The sequence below is a fragment of the Periophthalmus magnuspinnatus genome, chromosome 22 (genome assembly GCF_009829125.3).
Source record: "Periophthalmus magnuspinnatus isolate fPerMag1 chromosome 22, fPerMag1.2.pri, whole genome shotgun sequence".
NCBI classification, from domain to species: domain Eukaryota; kingdom Metazoa; phylum Chordata; class Actinopteri; order Gobiiformes; family Gobiidae; genus Periophthalmus; species Periophthalmus magnuspinnatus.
The window spans coordinates 21990914-22006861 of NC_047147.1; the positions used below are offsets into that span (position 1 = coordinate 21990914).

Here is a 15948-nt window from a genome sequence, read left to right on the forward strand (position 1 = left end):
TGGGTTGGCAATAGTTCAATCTTTGATTCTGATTTTGCATCACATGACTACAAACTCTTTTTTTCATGCTTATGACTGCTTTTGGCCTGTACCTTGGCGGTGTCGTCCAGCCATGTGTCTACGGTGTCGCAGGCTGAGCGCAGGTCGGACTCTCCAAACTCGTACTTCTTGGACCAGCCCAGAGGAGCATACCTCAGCCTCTCCTGGATCACTGCATGGAACCAGGCCAACAAGAAGTACAGGCGGGCGCGCTCATTTGGCGCCTATAGACACCAGAAGACAACAGGAGCCATGGTTAGGGTTTGGACAAGGGCTGAGCCATTTTCCAATCCAACTGTGATTTTACTGACCGACTTCGTGATTTATGTTTAAAAAAAATAGGATTCAGTTCACATTTTAAACGGATCCAGAAAAAAATACTAAAATCTGAACTGACAAATACAAGAATCACATATCACACTTCAGAACATGTTTATACAGATCTAAATAGAGGGTTAGCAGTTTTTATGCAGAGATAAGAGAGATTTTATGTTTGTGGATGAAATTACGGTATTTGAAAAACTGCAGCCTTTCTGATTTGCTGATTGTGATTCCGATTCAATTGCGATTAATGTTGCAGTCCTGTAAAGGTAGAGAGTGAGGTGAGGGTACCTTGCACATGCGGGCCACAGGAATGCTGCTGAATGTACGCAGCATGTTGGCCTTGACGCCAGGAGGAGGCTCAAACACAAAGATGCGCCCAGCCCGGAGTAGGTTCACTGGCACCTGAGGAGGACCAGGGAGGTTAAACAGGATTAGCATTAGGAACATTACAGAGCCTGAAATGATGTGAATGTGTTCCAACCAGAATAGTTTTCTTTTTTATGTTCTTAACCCTTGCATATATTACTGTTATAACATTAAGTATCGGTGGTTGTGTACCTTGGGGTTGATCTCCATGGTGAGGAAGAGTCTGAAGCTGGCGTGGGGCTGCATTGAATGGAGCTTCTTCTCCAGCTGCATAAGCCAGCCTGGAGCCAGGTGCACGTTCTCCAACATCACCCACCTGGGGAGGAGCAGGAGGAGATAACGCTCAGTCTGTGGGAACTAATATGGGCATCACATGCATCATAATACAACGACTCACCTGCCAGATTTGACCGCAGTGTTAATGTCCCTGTCGGCCTTGTTGAAGCCCTCAGCTGAACCTGTAAACAGCCATAAACAATAGACACATTAGGGTCATATGATTTGGAAAAAAATATGTAATTGCATTTTCTGACAAGCATTTCCATTAGATTTGTGATTTATGTTTTAATAGTAGGATTCTGTTCAAAGTTCACATTTTAAACATGACTGTACAAAACGATTGGAATATGAACTGACAAACTATTACGAGAATCACACTTCAGAACATGTTTGTACAGATCTATGCTACCTAGACTTAAAAAAAAAAAAATCCATAAAAACTGCTAACTAGCGGTTTTATGTAAAAATAACAGGAGATTTTGTTGTTTGTGGAGGAAATTATGGTGCTTCTAAAACTGTAGCCTTTGCAATTTGCCAATTGTGTCCATTCAAATAGCGATTTTGATTAATACTGCAGCCCTAATATAGATGAGTTTGACATGTAAATGAAATGGTAAATTTCTGCTAATTCTGGACCAAAACAGTAGTAGAATCTTACTGGTTGTGCCCCTGACACATTAATCAATGGTCACAACAACGATCATCTGCACTGACTCACCAATAGAGACGGATGTGATTTGCTTGTTTTGTTCTGCTGCCAGATCTCGGACCAGGCCGCTGGCGTCATACCCGGGTACAGAGCACATGAGGACTGGAGTGCTGGGTTTCACCTAGGCACAGGAGGAAAGTGGTCAAATATTCAATTAGGCTGGCTCTTCATCATTGTACTTAAAGGTAATTGTAACATTTCTGTTTTTCCCTATCTCAAGTGTATTGCATTTCACAATCAATATAAATGCTTTTTTTTGGGCTACTGTCTCAAAGGTTAATGCATCAGAGAATTGTCATCCAAAGGGCCGATATTCTGTCATTTTCTGATCTTTATTATGTTGTTTTATCTGGAACATAAAATTATTTGTTACATGTTTGTGTAAACATGCAGCCTTCTATTTTCCATTTCACATTATTCTTTACATTTCACATTATTTAAAAAAGGGCACAGAGAATGGGACAGTGCAAAAAAATATCTGTACCAAATATCAGATCAAGAACAGATCTACTACCCATCCCTAGCCTTGATTGCTAGAAAGCATTCTGCAGTGTCCTACAAAGAACAAAATTATTATAACTAAAGCTGAAGATGAAAGCTGTTTTAAGTTAATGTTACATCTCCTTATCCAACCAATCTGTCATCCATAAGCTAAGAGCGGTTACATGCTGTGACTGAGAGGGGCGGTCCATACCTCACTGTCCACGATGTTGGCCAGGTCTAGTGGCTGCTCGATGATGCTCATGAAGGTGTCCCCCAGCACCTTGGACACAAACAGGTGGGACATGGCTAGGAGCCGGTCAGGACGGAACGCCTGGATCAACAGCAGCTGGTGCACTGCCTGACCTATGGAAGCTGTAGGCAGAACAAGAGACAGGATGCAGTCAGGGTGGAGCAGTAATAACACTGCATATTACCTAGTACTTTAGAAAAGGTATATCTTCATTAAGGCTGTAAATAGCGCAATTATTATAAAGCATGAACAAATTCTTAATTCATAATGAACAAATAGTTTATCAAGAGTGATTCATGCTTAGTGAATATGTAAGCAAGTGATTAAGAGTTAGTATGTTCATGAGCTTTGGGTAATGACTGAAAGGACAAAATGGTGGATACAAGTGGTTAATTGAGTTTCCCTAAAGGGTGGTGAGCTCTGAATAGAGTCGCTGCTCCTCCACATGGAACGGAGCTAGCTGAGGTGGCAGTGGGCATTTGTTCTGGATGCCTCCTGTACACCTCAATGGAGATGTGTTAAGGGCATGCCCCACCAAGAGGAGACTCCGGGAAAGACTGGGAACCAGCTGGACAGACTATATCTCTCTGCTTAGTAACTACTTTATTGATACCCCATTTATTCATTATGAACAAATGGGCTCTGCTCATGCTTTATTAGGGCTAATTAAGGCATAGTTTTCATAAACTAGTACCTGGTCTTAGGTATCTTGGTCTTGCATTGGAAACCCTACATTTTCTGTGCCAAATTTTATTGTGTCAAATTATATACACATAAAAAAAGAGAAGTGATTTAGTTGCCACTGTTGTCTTGCAGAAAAAAAAAGCCATGAGGCTGAATGTACTGGAGTGAAGTCAATATAATAAAGCTAAAAATAATAGCAGGCAGCAACCAGAAACATACTTTATAATGGTGACAATCTGAAATCTAAAATAATCAGGGTCAAGTATATTTACTTGAAACATGAAACATGGAGGAGCATTCCTGGAGCTATGGAGGATAACCTCAGTAGGTGTAACAGGACATTTGAGAGACAATTTTTTTAGAATATGGTACACTTACTGGACTGCTTCTCCTCTGTCCACAGGTAGGGCACAGCCAGCTCCGGAGTGTTGCTCTCAAGCCACATGAAGATTTGCTGGAAAAAAAAAACAACAAAAAAAAAAAAAAAAAAAAACATGTTTAAAAACTTGTCTTTACCTTTAAAAAGGAATATTATGTTTCAAACCAGAGTAACTTACATCATCAGCCTGCACCTTGTCCACCAGGTCCTTGAAGGCAGGCAGCCGGCTGAGGCGGACCATGGCTTCGGTCTGCTCTGTGGTCAGGCCTTTGACTTTGGGCAGGACTGTACCGGTCAGAACCATCTCCTTACCCCGCAGGAAGTGCTGGAATTCGGAGTCGTATGAAGGCTCGCTGGAACAACCCAAGACATAAGTTAATGTGCAATGTATAACAAAGAAGGTTCATGATTTGTGCATTGCAAGTTTGGTCATTTCTTATGTCCCATAGAGTTACATAGGCCCTTGTCCATAATCTGAAAATATGGCATCTAATTCAATGTATTCTATGGACTTTTCTAACCTGGTCATTCCCTTGAGGCTGATTTTGGCCAGCAGCATGGCAAAGGTGATGTGGTCGTGGTGAAGCATGCCCCGGGCCACTCGGTTAAAGGCCACCTAAAACCACAACAGAAGAGTTTGTGAGTGGAGTACAGGTGTGGTAATGCATGGTTACAGTCTGGTTCTGGGGGTCCAACCTGGAAGAGGTCCTTTGTGATGGTGGCCAGTCTCTGGGAGTGGTCGGTGACGCTCTTCAGGTTGGGGTTCTCATACAGGACAGTGTGGTACGTGTCCAGGAAGAAGTGCAGAGAGTACTGGTACAGGAAGTGCATCTGCAAGGGGAACAAGTTGGTTAAAATGTGCACATTCAATTCCACCAGCTTATTTTGTCGTTTTATTTCACAATTTTGATTTGTATTTATTCTAAGTAGTAGCTCATTAAAAAGTATAGCTTGATACTGTAGTAAATATGTTTATGCCAATTATAAATGGGCACATTTTTAATTCTTGCCTTTAATATTCTTTATACTTTTGCAACTACAAAGGTCTATAATGCAGCAGCAGTAAAACTGCAACTTCCCCAGTTTGGGACATATAAAGTTTCTACTATTTCCCCTGTGTTACCTGGTTGAGGGCCTCCATGGTGAAGTAGATGCTGCTGCAGGCGGAGGACAAGGACAGGTACTGCTGGGACACTGCCTCCACCTCGGCCATCACGATGTCCGTCTCCTCCACCTTCCTGGTGACTTCGGCTGCTTCCTTTTTCAGGTTCTCCAGTGTGGTGATGATGGTGTCATCATCAAGGATACGACCCTTCACCTCGTTCAGGGCCTGCAGCAGGGACTTCTCCAGCTGGCGCAGACGCAACTGGAACTCTCCTGCACAGGGAAACAGTTTTTTACTTATTTAATGTATGTTAAACTAGCTATATGACTACACATAGAACCATTTAATTTAATTAATTGGTTGAGGCCAATTTGCTCTCAAGATTGAATTATATTAGAGTAATCAAATTTAGAGAGGCAAATGTCCCAATATCTGGTGCGTCATCAGTGTTCATGAGTGAAGTACCACACAAACAGCCCATTTTATCTTACATGGGCCAACTGTAGAGTGTCATACACTACTGGACCTGCATTGATATGTAAATGAGCTGTGAAGAGGTGTCAATCGTTGACATTACGCATATAATTACCGCTGGGTGTACGCCTACTACTCGTTTACTTCAGTGGAAGGCTTATAGTATTTTTGTAGGACTCTTTTCCATAGACTAACCTATCTACTGTCTTTAAATTTACTGTTATTCTGCCTCTTTACAGTAGACTAAAATAAACTCAACTTAAAAGCCCAGCCCATATTTTATAATGACTTGAAGATTTGCAGTGAATTTTTACACCACCAGATATATCTGTTATATCTGGCACCTCCAAAGCCCCTTATATCAGCATCATATAGGGGCCAAAAAAACTCATCAATCGGGCACTGCCTGTGCCTCTGACTCACCCTGCAGTTTGAGCAGGTCAGAGCGCTTCTCGTCCACGTCAGGCCTCTCTGCCTTCAGCACCTCATTCAGACACTGGCTCTGCAAACTGCTGCGCGTCACTGTGAAGTTTACGAAGGTCACCCGCGAGCACAGGTCAGGAGGGAACTCCACCTTAAGAGGAAGGAGAGGGAGCCAAGGTTAAGATCTACTGTAAAGTCACTTCAATTTACACTTACATAAATTCTATATAATCAATAAATGACTGAATCTAACTGGTTGCACAATAATTTAGAAATGATTCATATTTTCCACGCACAAATTTTAGGTTTTACATGTAAACACAAATTACTATGCAGCTGCTTAGCCTCTGTTGTGTTTTTAAACCATAAATATATATATTTTTTTTAAATTTTTATAGGAAAAATAAATGGGAAATTTATTTCCGGAACTATAATGAGCTTTGAAGTGTGTGGGACTGTTGAACTAAAAATTAAATAAAATTAATTATCAATATACTTTATTAAATCCCAATTATCTATGCAATGATATCTGATGTGCAGAAGCAGGACTAGCAGACTCATCTGTGTGTATTAGAACAGTAGTGTATCTTACAGTGGGGTCTCTGGTGGAGAGGAAGATGACAAAGGATGGTGACAGGTCGATGTCTTGGTCTCCCAGGGTGATGAGCACACGGCCTCCTGTCCTCCGCACCTCTCTGTTCAGGACGGGGTTCAGGATGGGGTCGTAGCTCTCCACGTCCTGCACCAGCAGAGGATTTCCGAAACGCAGAGCACTCTCCAGGTTCTTCCTGAAGGCATCGTCCAGGAAGCTGGTCCTGGTGATCTTACGCTCTTTGTACTCGTTCATGATAAACTCTGTGGCCTGGCCCGACGGGTCGATGATCAGGGGGTATCTGACACGCAACAACACAAAGTTACACATAGAAAGACTGCATTTTCTACTTACTTCTTAAAATTTAAAATGAAGCACAAACCCCATTTGTGCTGTACATAATCAGTCATTTGTGTGGCTGGTTTAATACATAAAGAGTGCAATCTGAAAATTAATGTATATTTTAGACATTAAATATATTGATATTATATTGAATGTTTAATATTAAATAACAATTTAATGTCTATATAATATTGAGTATTTTGGTAGTGGACTGATCTGCTATGACTTTTGATTAGTTGATCATTACTTGTGTGCCTCAAGGGATATTTACACTTTTAAACCAAGGAAATTAAAAATGATAAAATATAATCTCTATCCTTGTAGCATTAGGACTAAAGCTGCACACTGTACGCCGCAACAGCACAGACCTGTTGAAGCGCTTGAGCATGATGGCGTTCTCCGTGCACAGGTCGTCAGCGGGCAGAGAATTGGCCTGCCAGCGCAGCCTCTCATCAGCGTTGGACAGGTACTCTGTTCTGGCAATGTCTGTGCGGAACTGGAGAAGAGACGCAAAGATGATTTAGGTATAGGTATAGGTATATATATATATATATATATATATATATATATATATATATATATATATATATATATATATATTGCAAGTAATTTAGACATATAACAAAGTGCAAAAAAATTATAAATTTAACATGTTTACAGTGACAAAGCTGTTCAGAAAAGACTTGACAAAGGCCTATGAATTAATTAAAGTATATTATTTATTTTATTCGAAACCACTGGATTGACAGGTACTGCTCAGCCTGTCAATCATACATTTACAGTGGACCATTCACAGAGGAGCCCTGCTTTTAATAGTATGACCTGTCGCCTTTGTGTCGCATTTCTCAGAACGACCCGTTTCATGAGAATTTTTTTACTTTCAAATGGTGAGAATTGTGTTACCTGGATGTTGGCCTGCTGCAGGTGGTGGGACCAGGTGGTGAACAGGTTCTGTCTCATCTGCTGCTCAAAGTAGCCAGCATAAGTGATGAAGGCAGCAGAGAGCAGGCAGTCTCCAGCGATGGTGGACATCTGATTCTTAAAGGTCTCACTGGTGTTCTCCCAGCGCTCCCTCTCTGCAGACAGGCTCTTGAGCAGGGCTGTGCTGCGGTTCACCTGGGAACAGCAACATGGACTTACATGGGGGAAGGTGGGCACCACTGACAAGACTGAGTCAAAGGGTTAATTTTGTATATATTTTAAGTTAAGAGAAGGGTCTGAATTCCAATTTGCCTTTAAGATTAAAAAATGTTTTTTTGTTATTAATATTTTTTTTAAATGTAGCCATCTCCCATCAGCTTATGCATTCAATCACAATCAAACTACACTATTAAACAGTGTCTATGTGTAAACAGAGAAATTAAATTGTTAACTCAAAATACTCCAGATACGTCACTCCAGGCATCCCTTTCTGCTGTTGCCCATATAAAACCCAACAAAATAATAATTTCATCGTTTTAAATGTTAGTCGGCTAGGACCCCACCAACCAACTTATTGACAAAAGGCTTACGGCCCTAGTATCAACATTCTACAACATGTGGTAAATGTTGTACCTTGGCCTCCACAGCAGCCAAGTCAGCCTTGATGGCCTGGGCCTCAGAGATGAGTACTGCATACTCCTCCTTGTAGCGTGCGATGCTAGCCTCCAGCTCCCTAATCATGTGCTCCACCTCCTCGGCTTTGGTCTTGTTGTCTTTGGCGTCGTCCTCCAGCTTCTGCAGCTCGTTTCTCAGCGGCTCTACGCGCTTAAGCATGTCCGCGTAGTTCAGCTGAGGAGGGGAGAGAGGGCTAGTTTAGTTTACATTTTAGAAAAAATGTTAATGTTCCTTTCTACTCCTTGGATTGCTGCTAGATCTACTGTTATTAAACTGTGTGGATAGGAAGAAGATATCAATATTATTATTTCTTTAATAAATAATTTTTCTACTCACTAAAATTGTCTCATGATAAATGTGTAATGTTTATAAAAAATTCTAAGAAGTGATCTGATAGCAACTGATTTATGCACATCTCTCTTCTCACCTGAGCGATGGCCCATTTGACCATAGGCCCACAGGCCAGGGAAGCTCTGTTGATCTGGTCGTAGTTGTAGCCGGGGTTGGACAGGTAGTTCTTCTTCATCTTCTCACGGATGGAGTCACTACACAGCAGAACAAGCATCTCATGAGAAACCGCAACATGCAATGCAGACAATTGTTCAAATCAGAAGCAAAATCATTTATTGATGGATTTGGTTTGGGAAGTGTCTGCATTTTGATATATCCTTGAATTGGGACCAAATCAAAGCTGTTGTGGGATTATTCAAAAATCAACAGGTGCGTTTTCCAGGTCTAGTATAATGATTTCCCTGATTGTCCTTCCATTTCATTCAGTACGACGACGCTCCCTCCTGGTTACCTCATCTCGTCTGAGCAAAAGTTGACTATGCTGCTGATGAAATTATCCCTGATTATAACTTGTCGAATTTTTTTCCAATCGCTGGTCTCCTCGCCCAGCATGAGGCAGATGGACTCCAGCGCCAGTTTAACCGGGGCCGGAGGGTTGGTCATGGAGCGCATTTCCACAAGGTGCTGCCTCTTTATCGAGTTCACAGCTAGCACAAAAGAAAAGAGCATTTAGTAACATTTTAGAAAACAAGATTTCACCTGATTTCGTCAGCAGAAAAGTTGACGATGGTGGGGATGAAGTTCTCCCTCATGATGATGCCCCTGATCTGTTTCCAGTCCGTAGTGCTCTCTCCCAGCAGCAGGCAGATGGACTCCAGGGCCAGCTTGACGGCAGCAGGGGGATTGGCCATGGAACGCACCTCCACCAAATGCTGCTTCTTTATGGATTTAACGGCTATGAGCGCACAGTGTAAGAGTAGATTATGGTGAGGGAGGGGCAGTGAAGGAGGGTGAGGGAGGATATACAGTTAGCATGAAAACCAGCTATATTCACTTTAAATTGATCAGCTCAAAAGGCCTCCAAACATTTAGGATTACAAGGAGTTAAGAACTCCAGTCAAAATATGCCCATGATTACCATCTAAAGGGGGAATATTATGCAAAATGGACTTGAATGAAACGTTATAACAATGATTGATTAAGCAAGATGTAGTGATGTAAATGTGAAAATGGGTAAATGTTTGGACTATTGATCTAAGTGCATATGACAAGTGATTGCATATGATTCACTAAATACATAGTTACCATTTATATTTAGGATTTTACAAAAAAAGAGGTTTTTTTTTCATTTTTTAAATTTTGGTGAAGTTTATAAAATAAGAAAAAACTGCTAAAACAAGTCCACTCAAAATATGCTAGTGATTACTATCTAAAGTGATAATGCAAGATGTAAATGTAGAATAGCTAAAGTGTATTACCATTCTGGGCTTCGATGACGGCCGGCTCCACTTGGTCCAGGTCCTGTTTGACGCTCAGTTGTTTGTCCTTGATCACTTCCTGCTGCTTGTACACTGCCTCCTGGATCTCCTGACTCATCACCTACCACCATAGCACCAAAGTATGGAAGAATTATGAACCTAGAACCGCACCGTAACTGCCTAAAACCACCACCTGCCCCTCTGTACCTTCTTCTTCTCAGCCTCCTGCTGGTCCTTCACCATTTTCTTGAGCTTGTCGTTGGCTGCTGCGTTCTTGGCCTCCAGCTCTTGGCTCTTGATTCTCAGGTCACGTCGGAGCTCCTCCACCTGGTACACAACATGGACTCATTAGAGATGTGGCAATACTGGCAAATCAAATATCAAATCCAGAAAACAAAAAAATTTAAAAGTAATGTAATGTAAAGGCACAGGATGCTCATGGTAAAAAGTGACACACCTTAATGTTTATTTCTTCAGGTTTACTATCTTGCACATACAAACTGAAGACATCAAATATATGAAGCACAATGTATAGAATTGTAGCAAAGAAAAAAGTTAACGACCATATAACAATCCATCTTTATAAACACATTACAGGCTAAGAGCTCTATTTCTACTTCTAAACCTTGACTCCACAACAGACAGCGGCATTACCTGGTCCACTGTCTCCTTGATCTTGCGCAGGCCCACGTTAAGGTGCATCTGCTGCTCCTCCAGTTCGCTGCGCTTCTCGTTGAACAGGTTGGCGTACTGGTTGATGAAGTCCAGATAGTGCCGGGGCGTGATGGCCATGGTGTGGCCGCCACGCTTAGCTAGGCGGTTGTTAGCCTGTGTGGAGAAGATACACTGTGTTAATATTCTATCTGAGCTAATTGAAAGATGATTTAAAAGCGTTCTGTACCTGGTGCAGAGTCTGGTGCACAAACACACAGCCGTTGACAATGGCCTCCCTGTGTGAGGGCGGCTGGGGCAGTTTGTCGTACACGATGGGCATGTAATCAGGCACTTTATAGTTGGGCTTCTCCAGGTCCATTTTGCTGGTGAATTCTTTGCCCACCTGGTACAGCGCCTCAGTGGACCAATCTCCAAACCAGTTCAGCACACACCTGAAAATAAGTTATAAAATACAAAATAAGTTGCAAATTCAAATTTTAGGGCAATGATGAATGAGAAGAATCACATGTTGTATTTTTAAATTTTTTTTTGTCTGAAGAGTCTAAAATGTGACATTTTTTCCATATTTTCTGTGATGAGTCAAGAGCAAGAGCTGACCTGTTGAAGAGGGCGGGGGAGGTGGCGGCGCGATCCTTCAGCCCTTCAGATGAGGGGTTCATGGTGAAGACAACGTGGAGGTTCCTGATGACCTGGCTGGTGAACCACTTGTACAGCTCCTCATGAGTGTCCAGCATCAGCCCCTCCTTCTGAGCACCCTCCTTACACTGGGTCATCAGGGTGGCATACTCATCACCCTCAAACAGACCAGGCACCTGAGGTGGGGAGGGGTGGGACAAAATGCATGAGCTCCAATAAACTAAACTAATCTTGGCACAAAAACAATTATATTATATAGAAGAGATCAATTTCAACCAGGATAAGCTTTTGGACAACATTGCATTGATCTGCATTGAATATTTAAAAGGGTGTACCTGATTTTTTTCATTAAGTAAGATCTGCTGTGCCATAGTACAGATATATTGTGTTAGTACTATAATGTATTAGTAGTTCTAATTATAGAGGAGTATGCTGGAGCTTTACTGTGACAGTGAACTCACTGTGGCTTGTTAAAGTTGTGAAAAGTGCTTATAAACTCATGGTGAATAATTAAGATGCTTGGAATGCATAAGGCAAGTGAGAAACAACAGCAAACTGTTTAAAATGAAATAGTTCTATTTTTCATGTAGTAAAAATCAGGTACAGCTCTTTTAAACACTGTAAATGCATCTATAGACTAAAGTGTGGACATTTACCTCTCCGTTGGCCAGCAGAGTGTTCATCCTCTCCAGGAAGCCCGAGTCCAGCACGTTGGACTCGTCCATGATGAAGGCGATCTTCTCGTTCTTACAGCCTGAGCGCCGCAGCACTGTGCGCAGGTCCTCATCAAAGTCCTCACCTGTGTACTTCCTGTGCACCTAAAGGGACAAAACAACAGTACATTAGACATTAGATGTGTAGAAAGGATTTTTATTTATTAAATCTCTGGTACCTTGATTTGGTAGACACTCAGCCCATTCATCCAGGCCACGAAGCGAGACAGTGTGGTCTTCCCTGCTCCACTCACTCCAATCAGCAGCAGATGGCCCTGAGGCTGACGGAAGATTCTACACAGACACATGCTCATTTAGAAAATGTAACATCAAATTTTTTTTTAATAAAAAAATTATGAGATTCATTTTAGGCAAAATTAAGTTTTATAAATCTAATAAATACTTATAAACAGCTCAAATGACTACCAAGAAGTGCTTTACCTTCATTTAGAACTGTTAACTTGATGACAGCAGAATTAATTACGAAGTTTCTAGTATTGTATATAATCAACCATAACAACAATCAAACACAACCGTTTTGCCATTTTTGTGAAATGTTCATTTTATATAATTTCATACCGCAATAAATCTATTTGAACATGACTTGACCATTTGATTCTTGGCTCTTTTCTTGATAGATGCAGGTTTGGTTAAACAAAGCAGTAGACCCCCATGTCTTACCTGTCGATCCTGAGCACGTGGTCGAGCACCTCATTAAAGAGCACCAGAGGAACGTCCAGCTCCTCCTCATAGAAGACCTTCAGACGAGCCTTCACGTAGTCCCTGAGCTCCTCCTGCTCCACGGGCACGTAGTCCTGCAGAAACACACACAGGTCAGGGCATGTGTTCATGTGACATCAGAACATTGTGGAATCCCTATGGTTTAAAATGAGCCTGAGACAGGTCAGAATTCTGTGGTGGAATTTGCTGTTTAACTGTCAGATTGCAGATTTGCTGATATCTCTAATTACTGAACCTATACACATGAAATAAATGAGAAATTATTTTTAATCACAATAGTTTCAGAAAGTGGTGCCATTATTCAACACCAAAGACATGACTGTTGTCAGTTGAAAAAAAAAAATTAACCATACGATTAAAAGAGCATGTATTTGATTTTTTTCAATATTTGAGCAATAATTGAGTAGTGTCTGCATCTTGGAGTCTCATTGTGTCTTATTGCTTTACGGTGATGGCAAAACTTCACTGTGCCTCTGAGAGTTGCTCAGAATGCATAAAGCAAGTGAAGAATAGCTTTGGACCACTGCAAACCTTTTAAAATGAACTAGTTCTGATTTTTTTTTACATTTTTGGGATGGTAAAAAGGAGGAGAGTATAACCTTGGAGAGCCAGTTGCTGTAGAGTATGGGTCTGTTCAAAGCCTTGTCCTTGTCAATGTTGGGGAAGTGTTTGAGGGCTACGGTGTCAATGTTCTCATCCGTCCATCTCCTCTCCTCATCTCCAACCAGCCTGAAGACAAAACAGAGCAGTGGTTCATTTACACACAACTAGAATAATCAGATAGCCCAATAATTAGATCTGGTGACATGTGTCGGTGAATCAGTGGAGTAACCGTTATTTTAAAATCCATTGTACTTTGTATTAATATAACTCTTTCAATCTTAAACATTTTCTCTTTCATTTTAATAAGTGAGCTGTCTAATATTGTCATCAAAACTGTAGACATGAATGTATTTTGTGAGTGTTGCGGACCTGTCCTGGAAGAGGCGCAGAGCCTCGTGGGCCCAGATGCGGATGAGCCCTTCTACAGGCAGAGTCTCCAGGGGTCTGAGGGCCTCAAAGATGCCCCTCACCCAGCGGGTCATCTCTCTGGGGGAGTAGATGTAGTGGGGCTGGGTGTCCTGCGTGAAGCGCTCCTACAGGGGGAACCAAAGCAATGGTTTAATCAGAATTTGAATTTAAAAGGTGAGAATATGGCTCACACACAAAAAAGGATTTGTACAATTTTGAACTCCAGAGGCATTAAAGGGCCTTTACCCATGAGGAGAATGAGTCTTCATGTATTTTATAAGCAGCTCTTGAGGAAAAAATAAGTCCACTTTGCTGACTGCATTTACTTATAAAGTGCTTTACTGTCTGATTATAAGAAAGTGTGTTGTTAGCATGCTAGCTGTTAGCGTTACTGCGATGGCAAAACTCCGCTCTGGTCTCAGAATTGTGAAAAACTCTTATAAACTCATCGCAGTGAATAATTAGGATGCTAAAAATGCATAAGGCCACAGCAAAAATGTTTGAAAAAAAAATGTTGAAAATGAACTAGTTACACAGATTTCGAATGAGATATATTGCAGTATAGACATATTGTTAGTCCTGGCTTGTCTCTAAATAGCGTGCACACCTGAGACATTGTGTAGAACTCCACCATGGCGGCAGTGAGGGGATCGGCGTAGGTACGCAGAGAGGGGATGAGGCGCAGCATGGCCCGATTAAATGTGCCGTAGATCTGAGTGAGAGAGGCCGGGCCTGGGTAGTCCACGTACACCACAGGGACGTGACGGAGAAACCTGCAACACAGCAATTTTTCAGTACATAATGTAATGACAAAATGGCCTTCCAGATTGCCTCACTATACCTGTGTGTGAGGGGTTTTCTGCCAGGGTCTGTGGGGGGGTTGCAAGCTCCCACAAACTGGATCCTCTCCAGCTTCACCCAAGTCTGGTCTGAGGTGCGGTAGAAGCCTCCATGTTCCACCATCTGCAGAATCACAATCAAGTTCAAAGGAACTATATGTAGCCTGCGCTCTTAAAGTAAAAAAAAAAATATCATATATCACAATCACAACTGAGCCTGGGTTGCCAGAGCCTAAAACTGCAGATAGAGGACACATGCAAATTATTTTTATTGTCAATATGTGGACAGGCCATGCCTCATACGAAAGCTCAGAACCTCCAGAATTTATTCACTGAGCTAAAGAGGCTGCACTAGCACTATCTGCACAATCTGACAGTACCTGTCTGAGGAAGGAGATGACCCTCTGCGTGCCGTACTTGTCCATGTCTGGCAGGTTGATCTCGTCACAGAACAGCACCAGCCACTTGCCCAGCTGCACAGGGGCCAACACCACCCCGTTGGGGGTGCGGCGGTACTCGCAGTAGTGATCAAATGTCTTTAGGAGCAGCTCGGGGGTAGTGGCACTAGAGAAGTTCAGACCCACCACCTGAGAAACACAAAACAAAACAGTCATCCCAAAGGCACTGTCTCGATTGCTCTTCAGTTTGTGGGTTTGCCTACTTTCAAGTTTATCAACTTTTTGTCCTCCTTTGGATAATTTATTTTTTAGAACAGTGGAAATTATGTAGCCCACACGTAGAACTGGGTTAGCCCTAGGTTAGACCTGGAATAGTCCTGTATAGACCTGGTTTAGATCTGATGGTACTCAGGAACGTTTTCTTTGAACTCCGAGTTTGACACAAACTTGTTACAATACAGTCACTCACATTAGCTACTGTGTTTTTTGTGTTGTTTTTTATCAATGAATACACCCAAAAATACATAATAGGGCTTTAAAATCAACTGAATTCATGAAATGTATGTAATTTTACTATACATGTATACCTCCATGTCAGGCAGAGCTCGGAGTGCGCTGAACAGGGTCATGGTCTTTCCAGATCCAGGCGGTCCACACAGCACTAAGGGCTTGTGCTCGGCCAACCATGTGTAGAGAAGGGCCTCGTGACGCACCGTGTCCAGAGTCGGTACCACTACGTCTGGGGAAGCCACCTTATGGGTCTCCACCTCAATCTGCGGAACCTTCCCCTGCCATGACTGCCACTCTCCGGAGATGCATACCTACACACAGGCAAGGGTTTAAAAATGTAAACTACTGCCAACATAGTTTGTGTTTTCAATAAGAAGAAGAGGACCAAATTCAAAGGTAGTAAAAACACACACACAGAGAAAGAGGGAAGGAGAGACTTAAATCTGCACAATTTGACTCAAAGGCAAAACAAGAGGGCACGGGAGGAGACATGAACCTTTCTCTCCTTAAAAAATATTTATTCTGTGGAGCCATTGTTTTCGACAATTTAATTCCTCAATACAGTCTCATAAACATAAGGCAGAAAAAAATGCAAAGAAACATTTTTTCAG

At 41.9% G+C, this 15948-nt stretch overlaps 1 protein-coding gene across 2 annotated transcripts in view; it reads right to left on the reverse strand.

The window, feature by feature from the left end:
* dync1h1 (dynein, cytoplasmic 1, heavy chain 1) overlaps positions 1-15948 on the reverse strand; it is a 39877-nt gene that overhangs the window by 5476 nt on the left and 18453 nt on the right. The window contains exons 38-69 of one of the 2 annotated variants that reach the window (XM_033987906.2): positions 15415-15648; positions 14810-15016; positions 14432-14553; positions 14198-14363; positions 13552-13715; positions 13179-13308; positions 12520-12653; positions 12018-12132; positions 11782-11943; positions 11087-11301; positions 10716-10920; positions 10469-10642; positions 10022-10141; positions 9815-9935; positions 8848-9043; positions 8473-8590; positions 8004-8219; positions 7353-7565; positions 6818-6945; positions 6108-6408; positions 5516-5666; positions 4637-4890; positions 4210-4344; positions 4035-4129; positions 3692-3866; positions 3513-3588; positions 2412-2572; positions 1727-1838; positions 1127-1187; positions 922-1045; positions 652-765; positions 93-263 (exon numbers count right to left, since the gene is read on the reverse strand). In XM_033987906.2, the coding sequence (XP_033843797.1) occupies positions 93-263; positions 652-765; positions 922-1045; positions 1127-1187; positions 1727-1838; positions 2412-2572; positions 3513-3588; positions 3692-3866; positions 4035-4129; positions 4210-4344; positions 4637-4890; positions 5516-5666; positions 6108-6408; positions 6818-6945; positions 7353-7565; positions 8004-8219; positions 8473-8590; positions 8848-9043; positions 9815-9935; positions 10022-10141; positions 10469-10642; positions 10716-10920; positions 11087-11301; positions 11782-11943; positions 12018-12132; positions 12520-12653; positions 13179-13308; positions 13552-13715; positions 14198-14363; positions 14432-14553; positions 14810-15016; positions 15415-15648 (5070 nt within the window). Of the gene's footprint in view, positions 1-92; positions 264-651; positions 766-921; positions 1046-1126; positions 1188-1726; positions 1839-2411; positions 2573-3512; positions 3589-3691; positions 3867-4034; positions 4130-4209; positions 4345-4636; positions 4891-5515; positions 5667-6107; positions 6409-6817; positions 6946-7352; positions 7566-8003; positions 8220-8472; positions 8591-8847; positions 9044-9095; positions 9292-9814; positions 9936-10021; positions 10142-10468; positions 10643-10715; positions 10921-11086; positions 11302-11781; positions 11944-12017; positions 12133-12519; positions 12654-13178; positions 13309-13551; positions 13716-14197; positions 14364-14431; positions 14554-14809; positions 15017-15414; positions 15649-15948 lie in introns of both variants that reach the window. The other variant, XM_033987905.2, reaches the window with a different exon arrangement.